The sequence below is a fragment of the Plectropomus leopardus genome, chromosome 20, assembly GCF_008729295.1.
Source record: "Plectropomus leopardus isolate mb chromosome 20, YSFRI_Pleo_2.0, whole genome shotgun sequence".
NCBI lineage: Eukaryota > Metazoa > Chordata > Actinopteri > Perciformes > Serranidae > Plectropomus > Plectropomus leopardus.
Window position 1 is genome coordinate 22358636 of NC_056482.1, and position 22381 is coordinate 22381016.

Sequence of the window (22381 nt, forward strand, 5' to 3'; positions counted from 1 at the left end):
AAATTGCTGCTTTACTTTTACTCTTCTCTCTCATGGCTATGAAAAAGCTCTAAAAACCAACTGAACTCTACCTGCTCAGCACCACAACTAGCAACTAGATGAAGAACATATTGGGGCATTGAGCACCTAAAAAGACATATTTTTCTAAAGAGTTGATAAAGGCCAAAACATTAGTGAACATTGGACCTACATTCATCACATGCACACCATGCCATACAAAAGTTGGTCGGATCAACTTGAAAGGTGATGATATATATGATGATATCATGCTCCAAAAATCAAGTATTGTAGGTAAAATTTTCTTTGTTAGTTGACCAGGTCACTGTTAAAGCTCTGAACGTTTAATGGCAAAATGGACTAAAGTTCAATAAGTTTGAACTTTAAAATGAACAAAAACCAAAATTTCTTTATTTATCCAGTAGAAACTTAATTCCTGAAAAACAGCTGCGTCAGCCAATCTGTGCACTTTTGTTGAATTGCATCGCTTGCGATTGATGGACGGGTGTTTTGGCAGGATCTCCCCTACCGTGGAGATCATTATTATGACATATGATGTCACAGCGCAAGAAGGCGGCGGCTATATCCAGGACATCATTAGCATAGCAGGTGTAAGTGGGGGCACATTGTCCATCTGTATATGCAGTCTGTACTGCATATGCAACACACAACCAGACAAATGAGAAGCATAAAGAATACTTAAAAAGGTCCATGAATAAGCAATAAATGGGGTAAAGAACCCAAGCGCAATCTTTAATGTGTCTGATAGAATAACGTGAGAGCTTTTGAAAACTTCAGTCGCAGCACTGACCAGCAATTCTGCCAGTAGATTCAGCCTTAACCTCACAAGGCCTTTGTACCAAAGTCCCCAAAAGTAAGGGCTTAAAGAAACACCATCCAAAAGGTCAAAAGTGATGAGCACTGACCACAAAACTGCTGCATGAATCTCCTACACATATCCCTTCTCTGAAAAAGACACAATGCAGCAATGCTGCTCGGTGCCATTTGCATGGACCAGCCTTGAGAGGAGCCGATCCTGCCAACAAATACAGTATGACTGTGATATGCAAACACAAAGGCCGAAAGCAAAGCATCTGTTTATACAGGAACAATAATGTGCCTCCTCCTCCTTGCTTTCCTTAACCAAGGGCATCACAGAGACAAGGTGAAGTAAAAGTAAGCAAGAGGCAAATCATAAAATGCTTCTGGAGCCAACAGACAGGAAGGCAAGAGAACAAGTCTATTTTCTCCTGCAATATCACCCACTGCTGCTGAAACTTCCAAAACAGAGGGAAAGAACCCTGACCCAGGATGACCATACACAACAACGGCATCAGTACCTTTAAACTACAGCACTCTGCTTTCAGAGCAGCTCAAACAAAACCAAAATGAGCACTGAAAAATGACAACTGAAAGCCCTGGGCTGGTTGTATCAATTGCTCCATTTCAAAAATGCAGCACAATGAAAAGTATCTGTGTGGCATAGGCAAAGAAACTGTGGCATTGATCTTGTGTTCATGTCATCATTTTTTCTCAACCTACTTGCCTGGTATTATTCAAAAATATCAGAATTAAACTCTTTTCAAACACAGCTGCATACATGGAGGTACAGACGAAGCGCAGGGAGAAAATGAAGACAAATATATGACATGTTGCCACACATCGACGCATTGCTATCCAGAGCAGAGCTACATTCAGTCAACAGCTATGGAAAAAATACATTTGCCATTATTTTAAACTATGTGGATGTGACAACACATTTCATAACATTTTTCCAAGACTTTGAAGGATTTTACTGATTCTGTGGAAATATAATTTAGTGGCATTCTATTAGTTTTCCAGGTTTTCTTCATGACCATGGGAACCCTGCAACAAAGTCTGTAAGATCCCTTTAGTACTCAAATAGATTACTGATTTATTTCAATTACGAGGAAAGCATAAAATCATGGAAACTGCAGTCACTCATACTTCAAGGAGCTATACAGTTCTGCACAAAAATAAGGCTGCAAATTAATTTAGTATTTTTAAACATCTGCAAATGTCTATTCACGATCCTTACACAAAACATTAGCAACACAATCCACCACACAGAAACTTTACCAACACAGTTTAGAGACATACTCTGCAAAGTGACAAGCTGACTGTGTCACGTCACCTCACTGGGAATACTACTGACAGGACTGCACAGCGGGAGCAACGAGCATCACAACCAAAGTCTGAACATTACAACAGACCTCAGTTCAGAACATCAGTTAAATGTGTGTCGAAAGGCCATTTAATCAGGCACAGAAGGGATTTCTGTTGGAGAAAACAGGCTGCACCACAAGTTAATCAGTGTCCGACATTGTAGTCAATTTAGGTTATCTTGAGGATAGATATACACACCTTTAGCTTTTTGGGCATTGATTAAAGATGCACTTCATAGCTGAATGTACAAAATAGAGGAGAGGGGGATAAACAGACTATTCTCTCACATAAACTTCAAGTTTATGCAACACTCCTTATTTCTGTAAACAGACATCAGGCATATCATATTTTAGAAAAAGTAACCAGTTTATTTCAGAGAATGCTTTAGTCACTGTGATCAAATGCTTGAGAAAGGTGGATGATGGAATAGAAGGAAAGCTTTAATCTTCCTTGAGTCTGTATTTGTGCTTAAGGTGACAATGTGGACGAGTTTTCTTCCTAAATCCATTTTGTTCATCTGCTGTTATAGTATCTGACTCAGCCCACTGGGAAATGTGATTAAATTGACACAGCAGAACAGTTTGTATACAACAGAGGTCAAAATGATATCCCGCCAGCTCAGAGGGATCCTTTTATCTTTATTCCCGCTTTTAGAGATTGGATTAATCCTATACATGTGCATTTTAGGAAATCCTCCATGGTGGAGACTCTAAATAGCAGACCACCAAAATCACATGCTCTAAATTCCCCAACAATTTACAAAAACAAAGCACTGCATTAATTTTTATAGGGCACTAAAGTTAGGGGTTATCCATTTCACTTAAGTCATCTTATAATCACCTATTTAAACAAGACACCAATCGAGTTCAATCAAGATCACAAAGCAGTCTTTATAACCTGACAAGCTCTCACCCTTCTCAGTATAATGCTGCAGCTCATTATGCTGTTTACTGCCACCTGCTATGCGTGTCGCTGTAATGGTTTTGTTGATTGATTTCTCCCTTCACTACTCCTGCCTGTTTATTTTTTAATCACCATACTAGGTGAATACATTGCTTGGCTTTTTCATTATCGTTTGGATATACAAGCCGGTTATAGTTGTCATGGTTACAGTGATCCGTCCCTTATATGGATCACAAAGTTTTGCCTCTTACAGTGTTCATTTTGGGTCTTTTCATACATGACAACATGTGGAAAAATGTTTTAAAACTACAAAACTACAGTAATTCTCTTTGTCTTCTACTTAACTCCCATGACAAGTTATTTTGCCTTGCGGTAACCTGTCTGCTTCCAGCTGGCTACCGCAGGCTGGAGCTGCCAGCACAGTGAAATCGTCCTCCAAGTTTATGACAAACTGCCAAAAACGAGCCAACGACACGCAGCAGCAAAACTTAGGGTTCCTCAGGCTACCTTGTCATGGTTGCAAGTGATGGAGAGAGAAAACTAATACACAAGGGGAAAGCACCTGCGGTTGAAGCCGCCCTCGTCAAGTGTACTGACAATGCCCGCTCACTCTGTGCCCCCACAATTAGACAGCTGTGCTGTTTTTTGAAATGGTCAATAAAATTCAGTAAATAGCGAAGCTGTCCATTTTATCACTTTATATTCATGTAATTAATATACAAATGTTAGCTAGATGGTGATCTGCATGAAAAATAGGCCTGAAGAAGAAAAATGCTTTAGATGAAAAATGCTCTCAATAGCTTTAGTCACATTTTAGTCCTTTCTTTTTGCCACAAAGATTTCTGTTTAAATTTAATTTAGACATTATTAGTTCTTCAGCTACATATTTACAAACTTGCATTTCTGCAACAGAGTTTTTGACAGGTTAAAAGGATGATTTACAAGTACACACTTGATGATTATTATTTGGAAAGACAAAAACCTCAAACTTTGAGACCATGAATAACTAAATTGAGACAACTTTGTCGCTGTTTTCACTGTAGACGTTGACTTAACTTTATTTTAGCCTTAATTCTTTTTGCAACACGTTAATCTAAGGGTTTAAACTCGTATCTTTTTATTTACACTGCCTGTTCAAGGCGGGAGTACTGCGCCGCTATGCCACCTCACCGTTCTTTATATAAGGTATGATTGCAGAAGGGATGGACAGAGTGGTCTCACTTTAAGTCGCCGTAGTAACAGTGTCTTTTTTAACAGGACAGCTAGTCAGGATCAAGGGCTAGATAGGTGTGACATTTGAAGATGTTTTATGGGTGCAATCCATCACTAGAAGCAGTTAGTGGCTAACTCTGAGAGGAAAAATGGCTGTAAATGTGTGAAAATTGGGAAAACAATAAGGTCTGAGAGCTCCTTACCTTCTGTCACACTAGAGGCAGACGCTGTTGTCTCACATGCCACGTCTCTTTTGATTGTGCGATGCTCTGATGCAGTCTGAAATCACACACCGGAGTGAAATGATGTCGCTGTGGTTTGGTTCTGTGTAAAAATGCAAAGGTGACAAGAAGAAGGGGCTTAGTAGTGGCCCTTTAGCCCACTCTCTCTCTTTGTTCTCTCAAAGTTGTTGATTAAAACTTTCAGCACTGTCAGAGAAAATTCTGCCAAGTACAGACTGTTTACTTCAGCCACAGCTACATTTCAGACATAATCATGCCTCCTATCTGTCTGTAAAGCTTACAGCCACCATTCAACAGACTCTACCATCCACCATCCTCAGGCAGACTTGGCTCACTATTTACCGCCAAATTCCAGCTCAAAACATGTGTCGGTGTGCATTTTTGGTAAGATAGCATTTAGATCATTTAAAAATAAATAGATTAGCGTGTTTGATAATCATATAGCTGCCCAGTGTAAAATCTCTCCCACCTTCCCATAGCGACCCCCCACCCTTAAGATCTCTATCAACACAAATTAAAGACATTTTTTAGTGTATTTAGTGTGTTTTACTATGTCGGTCGACAAGTCACACTCCCCAGATCAAAGGTTGATTGGTATAGGACCCTGCAAAAAACCACCCGGATTTACACTGAGAATGAAATAGTGACCATTTATCATAGCTATTATTGTCAAAGATCTTTTTTAGCTCCACAACATCTCATCTAAGTCATGGAAAAAATACATTTTTATCATGCATTTCAATAACAAAAATTACCCTGAGCAGATTCCACTGTAGTTTATCTCAGTGATTATTTTGAATTTGTTGCACTCTTAGCTGACTCACTGCTGTTTAAATCCATTACAGAGCTTCCTCAAACAAAAATGTTTAACCATGTGTCGCAGTAAGCAGTCCTGTACTCTGGGTGACGTCAGGCATTTTTTAGGACTTAAAAAGGCAGTCTGTATCAGTCTGAGGGAGAAAGGCAGACGGTGTGCATTACAAACTCCGAGCTTGTTGACATGTTGCCAAAAGGCCTTTCAGTCTGAGGTCTTCTTCTTGGATATTCTGCTGATGAAGTCTCGAGTGGAATATTTTTTGTAGGCTAGACTGAACTCTCAAGATGCTTCTGAGCATTTCTCATCGCAGCTTTGGCACACACTGATCCTCTGTTCACTCCTGACTACTCATCCAATTTCTTGTTAGCACCCTCACTGAATAGAAACGTCCCTTTGTGAAATTCATTGTCATAGCCTTCTTTACAGCATCAGAGAAGTATGTTTGAGTGCACAGGAAGCTTGTTTGCTGCTGAGGCCTCTAACTTCGCTGTTCAGATAACATAAATTAATCATCAAGGATACTGGCCAGATTGAAGGTGCAAAGGGGGAGCCCGTCTGCACTCCTCTGATTGATGCACAGCGATGGGGGCTGGTATAGAGGAGCCTTGAAGCAAGTATGATGGGCTAGTGAATACATGAGCAGTAATCCGCTACACATATCCAGTGTCCTTCAAATGGTGAATTAGTGGAACTTCTTGTGTCTCAGTGGTACATTAGATATGAAAAGATAGAATCCGTCGACGTTCTCAAAACACCTACTATAGGTAGTTTAGTCTTATTAGCTTTCCTCAGTAAGCCCAGGATTATAGTTCTCTGAAGACATGTAACACACACTGCATAATTACACTTGGCCTCGCACACAGGGGACCCAACGTGCACGAATCTTAACATTGTGTACAAAGACTTCAGTGTCAAGCCAGATGATTATTAGATACATGTACCTTTTAGAGAGAGGCTTGAAACAAAAACTCATACATGTTATATTCCAAATCTGAAAAGTAATGAAAAAAAAACAGCCAAGTGAACATGTCGAAAAGACCTCCATGCATGTTCTTCTTTGCGCAGCTGTGATTAGCATGTTCTTGCCCTAAGGCACACAGAAGACAAGCACTCAAAAAGCACAGATCATTCATCTCTTTGGGTGCGGAAATATAATTGCCCAGAATAACAGACTCTGAGAATTCTTTACTATCTGTTGAGCACTTTAAGCTCCTGGAAGCAGGCTCTCTTTTCTCTGAAGAGACTGTATGTAGCTCCTTCAACTTACACAACATAACCCAATCACAGTGTCATCCACTCCATTAGAACATGTTATCACATTTGATCATATCTACCACATGCTGCAGGGTGGCCGGCTGTAGAGCAGAAGCTGAAAATCTCTCATACTACACCTTTGTTCTCACAGCTGCTTCTCTTTACCAAGTCGGTATCCAATGGTAGGCTAAAATTGAAAGGGTGCAGTATTATTTTTGGGCTGTAACTCAGCTCCACCTCACCAGTCAGTGGTTTCACAGACACTAGCCAGAGGACCAGCCTCTACATCTGTATCTCAGAACAATGGCGTTTACTTTTCGCTAAACCAGCAGTGTAGGGAGACAGCTAAGCTTTCTCCTTTTCAGGGTCGATTACAAAATGAAATTCAAGGGCTTTCAAGTACTTTTTCTAGCAAATCCTTTTTTATTATTTCAAAAACTTCACTTAAAGCAAAGAATTCATTTTCAAATATATATTTTTACTGAATATAAAATGATGTGATCAATATTTGTCTCTTCAGTGAAGTGGGTACTCGTACTCGAACGTATGAAATCATCACAGAATGTTTTAGAGCAGTGGTGTCAAACTCATTTTATTTTGGGGGCATACAGCCCATTTTGATGTCATATTTATAAATAACTTTTTTTATAGCGGCTCAAGTTTCAGATTTGAAGTCATTTCAAGATAGAAATTTGAGACTTTTGGATTTTTTTTAGATTTATACAGTAAAAATGCTTGATTTTGGCATCAAAAACTGTACTTAAGTACAACACCTAAGTAAATGTCCTTCATTATTGTCCACAACCACTCACAAATAATGACTTCTTTGAAATGTTTCACTTTGTAAAGTCATTCAGAGGGCTGGATTGGGCTGTTTAGGGCTGTATGTTTGACCTACATTTGACACTCTTGCTTTAGAGTTTAAGTGGCTGCCCCACACCTACTGTACCGACTGCTTACACACCACGCACGAGGAGAGACCTCGCCATGCTTGCCTGATATTAGACAGAACTGTCAGCCATTACAAAAAGTAGAACACATCATGAAGATCTGAGAAAATCATCTAAAGGATGGAACCATCTGAAACAAGTGCAAGGACATGACGCCAGCTGCAACTTAAGTTTCACTTATTCGGCAGAGCCATTACATCAGCGCACCACTGCAGTGAAAAAGAAACAAATCATGGTGAAGTTCATTCATGTTAAGTTCAGCCATGCCAACACAGCTGTACTGGTTCTGCTGGGTTTTAGGAGTTGTGCAAATTAAAAAAAAAAAAAAAAACAACTAAATAATGCAATGAACAGCACAGTGTGTAGAGGCGAGAGTCAGCAACACATCAGAAATTAAGAAGAAAAAGCTGAGCGATTTCTGATTCTGAGCAATATACAAGTGAACTAAAAGAAAAAGTTATGCGATTTAATTTGAATTTCAAGGACTTCTTTCGGTCTTTGTTTTAAAAAAAACAGCTATTTTCAAGATATTCCAGTATTTGATATTTCATCCTCAAAATTCAAGTACTCAAGCACTGAACCTTGGCCTTTCTTCAGCACACTGTACAAAGTGCTGTGGGCTGGATGAGGATGGTCTCTGTCTTTACCACTTCCCTCACTCTTGCCTCCATGGCCAATGGATTTGAGTTTTGAGAAAAGTTGCTAACCTGCTGCTATGCTGCCATTATTTAAGGGTTAGTAGTGATATGTTTCCACAAAGCCTCTGGTAAAGGGAGACTGTAATGCATCATCTTCAGTTCTGCTGCCATTGTCTTCAACCTCTCCAGGGCCTGGCAACTGGCAGCAGCAGCATCCACTGCCACATTTTCCCTCCCAAGTGTCGACTTCAATTCATTTTTTTCCAATCCTACTAGACTGCTAATTTTACAGTTCTTTTTTGAGAATGTTACACAATCACACCCAGAAGTCTACCATCTTGCCAATGACAAAGCCCTGCAGTCTGCAGCTCAAGTCAAACTCTGACAACAATATTCAAACTCCAAGTCACATGATGTGGACTGGTGATGACAACAAATTTGGCCATCCTGGGCAGAGTTTCATAAGGTTTATAAGTAGAGGTGTAAAGATTCATCAATCTGGATTGATATATCATTTAATCAGCAACAACCTAGTATCATTGATGCAAAGTGTAAACATTGATCCAGCCGTACTTAGGAAAAGTAACATATCTGCCGGGCATCTCACTCTACTAACCTCACAGCAACACGGCAAAATTAGCTGCACGGTTTTAACAAGGTTAGACTACAAAAAACTGTGCATTCCTGCTGTAATCCAACTGTGCTGTTCTTTCTGTGAGTTAAACCAGTGTTGAGTAAAGAAAAGTATAAAAAATACATGTAAAGTGTTAAGCTATGAGTAAAGGAAAAGGCCGCTAATTGCGAGGTTATTTATGAAATGTAAACTGTCATAAGCTTATGCTAGTGACGTTAGCATGAAGTATTTGTGGGGGGAAACGTGACTTGAAAAAGAGAGTTGTTCTGTCTATGAACCTTGATAGTTATTATTGAGCTGAGCTTTATACTTTTGTTAAATGATCTTGTTGTTAATTCATGTTCTAATGCTATTGGGAGAAGTTTGCCTTCAGGGCTTTGAGCCAAACAGCCCTGAAGTTTTAGGAAAAAGATGAGTTGGGTTAAAATAAAAACATTTCTTCTATAAGGGGTTTTCTGACAGAATTAACCAGTTTTCATTATTTACAATAATTTATGTTATTGTTGTTTTTCCTTGTATGGCCAAAGCAAAAAGAGGTGGCTTATTCTGTAAAAGATTGCGTTAAATGAGCATTTAATATAATCTCATAATGCTCGCAGGCCCTGAATCAAATCTATTCAAAACCAAAACCAAATCGTGACAGACTTTGTCATATCGGCAAATATCGAATTATTGTGAAAAGAATGGATATAATATTGTATCATGATAAAACTGGTGATTTACACCCCTATTTATATACATTCTTGACAGTGAGCAATTCAAACAAAGCTGAACAGGTTTAGTCTCATTTGCTGAGCATGTATATGCAAACAGAGGGCAAAACTGTTTCAGTTTGTCAGCAAGGAAATCTTATCAGTCACCAACTTCACATATTGAAACTGATAATGTGGGCACTAATGGCTTAAGACACTATATAAACGTACTAAAAGGGATTTAATTACTCCAATAGAGGATACAATGACAACCCTTTCAAACAGCAACATAAGGCTAAGTGTTTAGTGTATGGCTCACTGATTTCCCTGATTTACAGGATCCACTGGGCAGGCACAGAGACAGCCACCCTGTGGTGTGGGTACATGAGTGGCGCAGTACAAGCTGGTCAGCGAGCTGCTCTCGAAGTACTGGCTGCGCTCTGCCCAACGACCCTGACTCAGGAGGAGCAGGAAACAGTGCAGCGCAGTCAAACTGTCAAGGGCGCCACCGAGCAAACACCATCACCCAGACTCACGTACCTGTCTACAAGCAAGGCTATGGTCATAGCAACGCTGGCAATAAGTGCAGCTGTCTTGCTGGCTCAGAATCAAAATGCACTGCTAAAGGTTAAAAGCTACTTGACAAATTTATTTTCAACAACCAGTTGCAATATATTTCTATAGAAACAGAGAAATAAAAAATAGCTGCCCAGTCACCTCTTTGGATTTGATTCAACAGTTTTTGCAGAAGTTGGTGTATTCTCTTATAGTCTACTGCATATTTGATTGACTAATTAAGACTGATTTTTATTATACTGTATCATATAAAATCATATTATAATAAATAGGTAAATTGTGAATAATTTAATATGCTTAATTACACACATGATTCTATATTACAATAGAATTTGCACATGTGCAATAAAGATATTCTGAGTTTGAATGTTTATTTTTGTACATTGGCTCTTCTAAAATCAATATATCACCAAATTACTTGCGGGTTGTATAACTGATCTGTAGATTCCTTCACCGCTCGTCAGATCACATCAATGGATGAGAGGAGCTGTTTGCAGATGTTTGTGAATGAGAGTAAAGTTTTAGACCCCGCAGAGTGAACGGTTAACTCTCACTTTTAATGCACATGATGACCCGCCAAAATTAAACAAATGAGTGGAAAACCCTGCATACTAACTGCACTAACAACAATTCGGAAATGTGCAACAACAATTTTTGCTGACACTAGATATCAAAGAAAAGCCAGAGACTGTATACTAAAGAAGTTGCTGTGGGCTGTAAATTCAATACTTCTAAGAAAGCAGATGACAGAGTTTTTTCCAAGCCTTACCGGACAAAGCCTCTCTTCTTCCAGACAGCTTCCTGCTTCTCCGTCAGACTCACCCTGGGTCTGGATCCACAGCTGCCTGTACCAGAGAAAAGCAAGTGAGGGGGGAAGTAAGGGGTACTATATCATAATAAGTTACTGTGGGCTGTAATTCAAAACCATAATAAGTTGCTGTGGGCTGTAAATTCAATACTTCTAAGCGGAAAGCAGAAGACAATGTTTTTTTGAAGGCTTACCAGGCAACGCCTCTCATCTTCCGGGCAGCTGCCTCCGTCTCCTTCGAGTCTGGGGGTCTGGGTCCACAGCTGCCTGTACAGAAGAAAAGCAAGTGAGGAGGGAAGTGAGGAGTGTTCACTCTACAGCTACATCTATACACTTCATACCAACTGGAAAAAAGAAAAGACTGCTTGACTTGAAGAATATCAGTCCACTGCCGGGACTCCAAATTCCAAAATCTTTCAGGGGGCAGCCCTAATGTAATTCATTATGAAATGTTGATTAATAGCATTTCATTGATGTCTTAATACTGTTCGTCTAATTTACTAATAAAACTACTCAATTTTCATAACAAAAGTTTTTCCCCTTCTTGTTGGCAAAATTGAAATATAAAGATTCACTGACTCCAGAACACTCACTTTCATTGTCAACTTAAATCATTTCATCGTTTGTTCATGACAAATGATGATACAACTATTTTCTGAAGAACTTCCTACAGAAATCACCTGGAGATATTTGCATTCTATCCCAACTGCATTTTTTACATTTACCATTCTGATCATTAAATTTGGTTGTGCTTGTAAGCTAAGCGCGTCAGAGAGCTCATGTTGTGTTTAAACCACTTTGCAGTGAGAAAATGGAGCTTTCACACGGCATGCCTTGCATTGTTTCCCAGAGAGCCATAAAACCTGCCTGAGAGGCTTGGAGCTGAGCCACACACGCGTTTGTGCGCCCACAAAACCACCAACACATTCGGATGAGCATAAGATGGATGAACCAGTCACACAATGATAACGTCCCAGAGAAAGTGATTTAATCGCTATCACTTGATTGCACAGTTGATTGAAAGGATTTTTGTCAGTCCCCATGTCTCTCCTGGAGAGTATCTCAAACGCCCACTGATCATTGGACGGTAGTCTCTGACTCCACTGGCGCCATAGCTTGCTATTTGTCTTTGTTATCACTAGCTTCCACCGGATCAACTGCCTGTTCTCCCTGGTTTCACTTAAGCCGGTCCAGAGTGAATCAAGACCAGCAGTCTGGCATCCAACCGTGAGTTTTTTTGCACCCTTTGGTCACTGATTTGGTCATTTTTGGTTAAAATTCACAAAAATTATGGCTCTGATGTGGATTTCAGATGAAATGCAAAAGATATTTACTTCCATTTTTCTGACTTAAAGAAGGTTAAAGCAAAGCAAATGAGTGAGCTATTTCAGGGACTCTGCAGTGAAGCTCAGAGCTTTCATCACATGGTATATGTCATTGTACCTATTTTCCACACTATCAACACACTGGTACCAGCTTCACCTTCACTCTCTCTTCACACACACTAACACACTGCACTGCCTCCAAAGCCCCACCTTCTCTCACCTCTACTTATTGCTAATGCACATTGAACATCCCCTACTGCTGCAGTTTCACATTAAAAGCATTTCAGTGGCGAAGCAGGAGTTTAGGGCTGTACCCGAATTGGACTTTTGACAGTTCAATACAAATAAACGACTGGTGTTGTTTTCCATACAACGTTTTTAAGTCTGATTGGGCTCAGTCGGACTATCAGTGTGACAGCAGCATCCACATCACATCCACCACGAACAATCGAATGACATACCACAAATGCACAACATTTTTTGCCGACACTAGAAATCAACATAAACCAGAGATTATACTGTATTAGCTTGCAGTGAGCTGTAAATTCACCACTTCTTCACCTTACAGTGTGGCCTCTCTCTCTCTCCATGTCGCTGCCTGCATGTCTGCAGCTGCAAAGAGTAGTGTCAAAGCCGAGAGCATTCATTCTGCAGTAAAATATGGGGACCAAAAAATCCCCAAAAGTACACTGCACAGAAAAACAGAAAAAAAAAACTGCCGCTCTCCTTGAAGCAATCCTCAGTCGCTGAGTGTCTCAGACTAAAGATTTGAGCCTCCAACTTTCAAATTTCAGCCCTAAAGGAGTTAACTGTTAAAAAAAAAGAGGTCACATGAAATGCACCTTTACCACTACCAGCAGTTATTTTTGGTATTTACGGACAGTAAATCAGTTGTAAATTTTGCAGGAAGTAATGGAACTAGAAGGAGCTGCCACAAAGAGCTGCAAGCAACAGGCAACACACCTTTAACTTCACTAGGTGACCGACTTTCACTTTCACTGTGCTCTGCTGTCCGCAGGCTGCAGTGTGAAACGGCTGCTCGCAGAATGATGGAAAAAGGCCAATTTTACCCAACTTCTCTAATAAAACAACAGCTTGTTTTGCTGCCTCTAGAAATTTCTGATATGCAGTATTTCAAAAACATTGCTGTTACCACCAATAACAGAATCAATACAGGTGGCTCTGATTCTGACTACAACTGTTACCAAATGAACCAGGACTAAAAGGATACTAAAAAAAAAATGTAGTAATTGTCATGTTTTAACAGTCATTCTGCTGTTCTTTGCTACTTACCAAGGAAAAAGTCACTGTTGTCATCTTATAGCCTGGTTATATTTATCTTTTAATTAAAAAATAACAATAATTTCATGGCCTTAATACAGGGTTGGGCGATATGGCTAAAATGTTATCACAATAAAGATTTGCATTTTGCTCTATTTCGATAATTATTTACCCAAAAAAACATATCAATAAAGTATAATTTATTGTCAGATCACGGTGTGACATTATCCATGGTCAAAACAGTTACACAAAAAAGAAATATATGCATGTTGAATGTCGGTGTAATGTCATAATGTTGCTGTACACATAAGAGGCTGATAAAAGGTGGGTTGGTCTTGCTTGTTATTCTTCTTCTGCTACAACTTCTCTTTCTTCTTCTTCTGCTTAATGGTGGGTGGTAACTGTGGTTTAAGGAGTTTAATAAGAACTGTGGTTTAATTATATTTCTTAAACATTTCTTATATCATTATCAAGAAAAATTATATTGAGTTAATTATCATTCTACCACCAAGCCCCACCTAAATATCTACTTTCCTTGTGGTATTGAATATCGATATTTATCAAGGTACTGTCTATCATAGTTAGACACTGCTAAATGTCACTGCTCACTTACAGTATGCATGCTATAATGTACCCTCTGGGAGCGGCAGCTGACCTCATCAGCTGCTGTTTTGTTGTCATTCATCCAGTTCTTGTGTTCAACTGTGAATGCATGATCATTGTGAAATTATGAGCATTTATCAGAACAAGTCTATTAAACTATTTTGTGAATGACTCATGACCCCTACATGACATTAATTGTTGTCACAAATTGCAGCTTTTCAACATCAATGGCTAAACGGTAGAAGGACACAGGCAAGAACTGTCACTTTTAATTGCCAGAAGATATAAACAAAGACTTCACAAGCAGTCATCTTTGCCACCTTTATTTTACCTTTATTTTTTCAATCTTCATAATTTGCCAATTTCACTGTGAAAAGAAGCACATTGATAAATATTACCCAGCAGCTTTTCATATAATACAGTCATATCTTAATACAGGGGTCATATTGTGTTTCATTATGAATCAGGCAGGAGGACACTTTGCTCGATATTTGAAAAAGAAAATAAGGTAAAAATGCAATAATTAGTTTGTCACCTCCTAAAAGTTTGAAAGTCCAAAATATGGTAGACAATTTAAAAACAAAAAAGACAGATCAGCATCTTTCACTATCACCCTCTGACTCTGCACACTGGACTGTGTGTTTTTGTGTGCATTTTGTGCCTATTTGCTTCCCATAAGTAATGTTACTGTAATTACTGTAGCCCCTGTAAACACCTGTCGCAGCACTTGCCTTAGTGTTTGCCCTCAGGCAACAGCACCAACTTTAAAAATTTATACATTGCAGTGCAGTGTGTAATCAATATTAGTGCATTAAACAACTCTTTTCTCAGTTAAAGCCAGACCCCATTTGTTTAAGCTGATTTGCCATCATAATATATGATATGCTGACTTATATTCTAGTCATACAGGCGCTTTTGATAACAAGAGCATGATAATGCAATTCAGCAACCCTGGAATAAATACTGCCTTTGTGAAACTTATAATGTTCATTTATTTTAAATTATGTCAGCGAGGGGTTGATTCAACTCTGGCAATTGTGTTTAGACTGCATTTTGTAGCATTGTTATGCAAATATCCCATGAAGTGCCTTTCAGTTAATGCTGGCGGGGGTTTGCTTATGGCCTCTGCTCCTTTTTGCCAAAGCAGCTTTCCTGTGTTTAACATACATCACGATTTTTGAGGCTGTTTGGAAAATTTAATGAGTCATTTTTGCAGCTGCCTTTGCAGCTGTGTTTTAGTTACTTTAGAGTTAAAGGACTGTTTTTGTTTTTCTTTATTTCTTTTTAATCATGTCCATACTGCATGATTCTGCAGGATCAATTTGCTTCCAATGACAATAGAGCTGATTTTTTTATGGAGGCAAAAAGTAACTGTGATTTAGCATTGTACTCTTATAACACTGTTGGAATCATTTCATTCAGTCTGGGGGTTTTCAAAATTGTCCAATATCAACATCCTGTCTGGAAATTACAAAAGCCAGCTGGACAATTCATTTGTGCTTTGAAGAAAATATTCGACAACTCACAGGGGAACAAGATCAGGTAGTCTGGATTGCAGAAGATATGACTGCATGAACCAATCATACAACGAAAACATCCAAGAGAAAGTGATTTCGTTATCACTTGATTGCCCGGTTGATTGAAAGGATTTTTTGGCTGTCCCTATTTCTCTCCTAGAGAATATCTCCAACAGCCACTGATCGTTGAGCAGTAGTCTGGCTCCAAGGCTTACTATTTGTCTTTGTTATCACTAGCTTGCATTGGATCAACTGCCTGCTCTCCCTGGTTTCATTTAAGCCAGTCGAGGCTCAATCCAGGCCAACAAGCCAACTCCTCTATATACAATGCAGTGTCTGCAGCGCCAGAACAAATCTGATTTCCACTCAGATTTTAACATGGAGGACATGCATAAAATGAATGCATGAGCAACAAGGTGTATCAGGGTCCCCACACAATGTCTGTGATAAAATTTAAAAACTTTTCTATTACTTTTGAAGGACTCAAATATTTTTCTTTGCCCACTGTTTTTCAAACATATGAAAACTCTATTCAAGCATAATTTCAGCTTCCCACATGATGTGCTGAAGGACAGTTGGAAATTTGAAACTCAAACATTAGTTTCTGTTTTTACAGATTCTGGCTGTGATAAATGCTGTCATTTTGGCAGTTTGAAAAAAAAAACACGGCAAAACTTTTTAAAGAAAACATGTCTCCAAAACCTGTAGAAGAATTGTCAATTTTTATTAAAAAAATAATAATAAAATAAGCAAAAATACATGCCTTCCAAATTCGTTTTCTTAAGAAAAGAAATTCTCAAAAATGCTAGTTTTCTAGAAAAAAATGCTCTTTTTTTATTTAAAGAATAAAAAAAATCACTTTTTTAAAATAGAAACATGCCTCCCAAACCCGTTTTCTTAAAACTTCTACATTTTTGTAGGCATTGTTGTTTATTTATTTATTTTTTTTAAATCGCCTTTTTCTAAAGAATGAACAAAGAATCACCAAATCTTTTACAGAAAACATGTCTTCCAAACCTGTGGCCTTTTTTATCACAATAATCATAAATTCACTTTTACCTTACATTAATATAATTTAATTAATTACACACAACACATTCCCGTGATATTTTTTCAAAACTTGACTGCGACTGTGAAACTCCATGACTTTTCCAGGCCTTCCATGACGGCGGAAGAAGAAATAGAAGAAATATCTGAGCCTCGAGAAGTTCAAGGACGTTCAGAATCAAACTAACATCATGAATACACAACACAAACAGAAAGAAAACTAGAAAAGAAAAAGCACCACTATTTTATTACATCCACGACTCAGCACCAAGGACGGGGACAATGTTGACTAAACACAGGAAGGTAGACAGACGCGGACGTGAGCGATGTACAAATTAATCCACAGCAGAACACAAGCAGGGCAATGCCAAGGGTTAAACATAAGCTTCACTTACCATTAAAATAGCTGAAGGCGGTGAGCGTCTGCACGGTGCTGTGTGACGATAACATCTTTCCAGCCATTTGTGCTCTTGTGGAAGTTGTCTCTAGAAGGCCAGCTGCACAAACTGGGGCTTTCGTGATTTTTGCATGGCCCCACGGTGTGGAAAACAACTTTTTCATCACGAAGCACAAGAAAAAAGCACGTCTGAATCCAGCTGAAAGTGACCTTCCGCCCCGGGAGCGCACTGCTCTCACCGCATCTCCCTGGAGAGCAAAAGACATTATTTGTCTCGATAACAAATTTCAACAGTCTCATGTCTGCATAAAGATACTTGGTGAAGCTGTAATCATCTTGGTTTGGTTTGATAATCCTTAAATGTAGCAGCAAAAGCAGTCCAGGTAGAAGCAGACGGTGGGGTGGAGGGCTAGTTAGCTAAACCTGTTCACCGCTAGCCGCCGCTAACATGTTAGCTTAGCTCGGATTTCCGCGCGGCAGTGATTCCCAAAATAAAAAATAACCGGCTCATAATCTACACTTTTTTGAACCCCCTAACTGTTTGGTCAACTACTGCAGCGTCTGGTCTTACATTTCGTGTATACTTTGGGGGGAAAAGTCATTTGCAAAGTCCATAAGTCGGTGTTGTTAGCGTCGAGTGTACAGCTGTGAATTTTAACGCGCTCTACTGTACACTTCCGGTTTGATAAATAATCACCTGAGGGGACAACGTCGAACAATCGTTCCGCTCGAAGGTTCCGATCTAAAGTTCCGCCCCCACCCACCTGCGCAAACAGGACATTTAGATGTTTGTTTGTTTGTTTGTTTGTTTGTTTGTTTGTTTGTTTGCTTATTTGTTGGCAACCAGAGGATTTACAACTTTTTTTGTCGTATATCACAACAAAATCAAGTGCTTAAAGGAAATAAATAATGGCCTCAATAAACAGACAGATAAACAAACAAGAACAGACAAAGATAAATAAATTAAAAACTCAAGATTCAACTTATTTTTTATTAGATTCCTCTTCAAGATAGAAGAAATACCTCACATTGTTGTTGTTTTTTTGTTTTTTTTTGTTCTGTTTAAAAAAACAGTTTGACCAATTAGGTCATAAATAATTCTTTATTTTAAATTAAATGAACTGTGAAAATTCATTGACTGTTTATGCATATAAATGATAATTATCTTGTCTATTCGAGTTGGTAATATTCTTATGTATAAAGTTATTATTTTGTGTTAAGATAAGATATGATAAGACTAATTAGCTTGTTCTCACAGGATAATTATCTTGTGTACAAGTTATTATTTTGAGCAAAAAAAAAATTTAATATATATATTTTTTTTATATCACCTTGTGGAATTTACCTCAAAGCTCCAAAAATGTGTATTAATCTGTCATTATTTTTGGGAGGGCACCTATAATCATAGATAGGAAGACAAGGATAAATAAGTCATTGGTGGATGGTCTCATTTCACTTAATTATTATAAGTTTATTTATTTATTTATTTTTAAATAAAGATGATTATTTTGGGTCTTATCGCTGTTATTTGACAGGATGGCTTGAGAGTGAGACAGAAGGAGAGAGGGGATGACATGCAGCAAAGGGCTGGTGTTAATTGGACTTGATCTCACAGTTGCTGCAGCAAGGACGATGCCTTCGTACATGGGGCGCCCACCTTACCAGTCGAGTTACTGGGCACCCCGTTTATTTAAAGGGAAAGTACAGAAAAACAATGACAGTTGCACAAGCAAAATTGACAACGCCAGTCAGCTGATTGGCATAAGCAGTTTGAATAATCATTAAAATGTCACATTACACTTCAAAATTGTGACAACACACAAACAAATTCAACATCACGCAAAACATTCATTGCATTAGGGTCAAGTACACAAATAATGACTATTTGATGTCATGATAAACCAGGACTTAACTGCTGCAGAAAAAAAGTCAAAATCAATCCTTTAAAATTCTTAATTTGCTTTGAGCTTGCAGGTAGGGGACTCCAGAGTGTTGTACCTTTAATTAAAAAGCAGTTTGTGTGTGTAAAGTCTTACAGTGTGAAATTCTACAATTTTCTTCTAATGTTTTTTCTATTAAGGCATTAGTGGCAATATAGCAGTAAAGTGAATACCTTTTTTTGTCCACCACTTGTAAATACAGATAAATACCAAGGCTGCTACACGAGTGAGTCACATTAAGCTCAATCCCAATTAGCAGCACATGTCAGCTTTAATAGCAGCCTGGTAATCTTTTTTCACGAGTAATACTTCAAGGCTGTATAACACAATATAGAAGGCTTAACAAGAGCAGATAGCTGCTGCTTGAATTTCTGGCATTTCATTCACAAATCCTAAAATAAATAATTCTTGAGTGGCAGAAAGAAAGCTCAACATGTTCTAAACACAATCCATCTGACAGCAAAAAATAGAGGGGTTAGACATGCACTTTGCTTTGAAATCAATAAGTCAAACCACCACAACAAACAATTTGCAGATTTGGAACATAGTCCAGCTTTTTATTTGGGATTCTGGACTTGTAACGGCCCTTAACCCCTTGAAACCTAGAGCTACATCACTTTTCTAGTGCTGCTTTTAGAAAGTTTTTAAATCTTTGAACGTTGTGCAAATTAGTTTACATGGGGGAGAAACGGCAAGGAGCAACTTGGCAAGATATGTACCACAAAATGCAAGAAAACAGTAAATTTAGAAGAAAAACTAGGGAAGTAAATGTCGGGGGGGAAAAGAAAAAAAGCTAGGATAAAATGATATTTATAATTATCATAATCACATATTTGGAATTATGTTATGCACCTTTCACCAAGCCTTTTTGTTTGCTTGTTTTCCTTTCCTTTTTTTAAGCTTAATTTCTTAATTTCGTAATTTCTTGTACCTTTGTCTAGTTTCTTGAATATAATAAAAGAAATCTTTTCTGTAAGTGTTCCTTTAGTACATCTCTTCTCCTTTCAAACATTTCTATGGGTCTTCTGTCTTTTTTCACATACCATCCAAAGAAACTCTTTCTCTTTTAGAAAAATTATGCTTAGTCATTTTGTTTCTGCAGAATGTCACACGTGAAGGATTATTGCTAAGAGGGCAAAAATATAATTTAGGGTGAAATGCATTCCTGTAACCAAGGTCAGATTGGCGAATAAAGGCAACGGTCAAAGTTATCTTTATTTACCCACAGAGGACAATTTGTTGCGCAGACAGCAGTAATACACAATCAGCACACAAACAATTCACATGAAACAAACAAAATAACCCCAAAATTACATTCTCTTATTCAGTGGACCAATAGCAGTAAGGTACAACGAGATTTCAATCTATTGCTCCTACAACCTGGAGAATTACATCTGCGACCAGATGGGAAAAAAACTGAACTCACTGAACAAAGGGTTACTGGGGTCAGCAAGAACCGACTCCATTGTGACTTTTCACACTTGGGAAAGGTGATTTAAATTTGTGCCTGCAATTTTCCGGCACATTACAACTTCTAATCTGATCCTATTTTTCAAGGTAAGCAACCCAAACCAACAAGTAAAAGAAAGAGTTCAAAAAGATTCGTTCTCATAGAGACGGTGTCAACATTAAAGCTTCTGATAAAAACTGATGCACTGATGGGCCTTCGCACAAACAACACGTATATTAGGATCAGAGGTTAATTTATTATCAGCAGTCGTCTCCAGATACTTGTGCTGTTGAACAGCTTTAACTGGCTGGCTATAAATAACAGCAGGGGGTAAAAGTAAGCTGCTTCCTAAAGTAATTTAATTCATTTTTTACATATTTATGTCTGAGAAGGAGTGCCTGAGAATTTGATGATGTGTCTGTCCTCATATTATCAAGTTCAAAGAGAAGTCCTTTTGACAGTGCAGGGACACATTCATCTGGAGGTGATGATAACTATCTGTGGGTTCTGTGACTCCTGGTGATCAACAGGGACAGAGAAAAAGGTAGCTTCAGCAGCTCAAATACCGAATGTTTCCAAAACCTCTAAATTTAACTTTTCCTAAAAAAATTAAAGTAATTGCATAAATAGTCTGGTGTTGACTTAATGTTCAATTGAGAGTATTGAAGAAAACATATTGGAATCCCTGATCTGAAATGAAATGACTCTGGTGTGGATTTAAATATACCAGATTAGACAAACATGAACTCAGTGAACCCTACTCCAGCTCAGTAATAAAATATGATTTCAAGATTAGTCATGCTGTTTATGCCGAATTCCTAACATGGCGGGCAAAAGTAAATGTTTGGTCAAAAGTAAGACTTTTTTTAAATTAATTCACGTATTATAAATAAATTTTGACCTCATGTAAAGTGTAACATGATATTAACTGCTGTCCATGCAGGGCATCTAACTTAAATATAAAAAAATATATGAATATAATATAGAAAAAAAAAAAAAAAAAAAAAAAAAAAAAGTATAAAAATATAAATAAACTGTAAACAGCTATCAATCTCTTGTTTAAAAGCTTTTAAAATTCAACCCATCTTCTTTGTAGCTTCCATATTATTCCTACTTTACAACCTCAAAGCACATGAACACAACGATGTTGGAAGAACGACTTTCCAACTCAGAAACTACGTCCCTCCGACATTGCACGAATGCAGCAATAGATGAAAGTTGATGTTGCACCTGCCTTAGGGATAAAACAAGAGAGAAACAGTATAAAAACAGACCCTCTAAAGGAATTACCAACAAACTACGAATAAAGACCATGAATAGATGTTAGGATCTAAACTTTTAGTGACCACTAAAGGTCACTGCCTGTGCATTAACTGCCCCTTTAACTACTTTCACCCCAGAGAACTACTTAGCAGCAATCATAACACAAACCAAGTTCACAACAATAGGCAAAAAACAGCATATCTGACACAGAGACAGGGACAGGCTACAGGCTCAGCACACCAAATGTGCATCCAGGAAAAAAAACAAAATTGCAAATCACAGTAGAACTACAGCCTGAAACGCAAGCTGCAACAGCGACACTGCAAGTGATTTAAAACACCTGGCTCCGCCTCTGGTGTTTGTTCATTGGAGTTTCCTAACGTTACTTTTTTTGGGGGGTTGGTTGGTGGTTGTGGATTAAATTCACAAAAGAGATGTAAGGTTTGTTGTGAATCGTCATCATTATCTTCGTCAGTGAGGTTATATGAAACAGGTCTTTCTCTTGTTTGTCTGTGCTTGCTGCTACATTGTAGACTCTCCTCTTTACAGGCCTTTTCATTTCTTAAATTTCAGGAATTACAGGTCCTTGAAATTTTTTGTGAGTGCGTTTGTGTCTTTTGAGAGTTTCTCCTCCAGCGATAGTTTCAG

The 22381-nt window shown here is 38.3% G+C and overlaps 1 protein-coding gene and 1 long non-coding RNA gene across 2 annotated transcripts in view; one reads left to right on the top strand and one right to left on the bottom strand.

Annotated features, from left to right (window-relative positions):
* The window catches only part of si:ch211-127i16.2 (probable flavin-containing monoamine oxidase A), a 51300-nt gene extending 40981 nt beyond the window's left edge, over positions 1-10319 (top strand). Inside the window, exon 12 of the mRNA XM_042509001.1 lies at positions 9865-10319. Coding sequence (XP_042364935.1) covers positions 9865-10210 — 346 coding nt within the window. The 3' untranslated portion in view covers positions 10211-10319. The remainder of the gene's footprint in view (positions 1-9864) is intronic.
* Positions 10320-14433: 4114 nt separating this feature from the next.
* Positions 14434-17728, bottom strand: LOC121959598. Its single transcript, XR_006106929.1, has 3 exons — positions 17652-17728; positions 17079-17328; positions 14434-14486 (listed from the first exon to the last, which is right to left on the bottom strand). It is a non-coding gene; the product is annotated as an uncharacterized LOC121959598 (long non-coding RNA).
* Positions 17729-22381: the final 4653 nt, after the last annotated feature.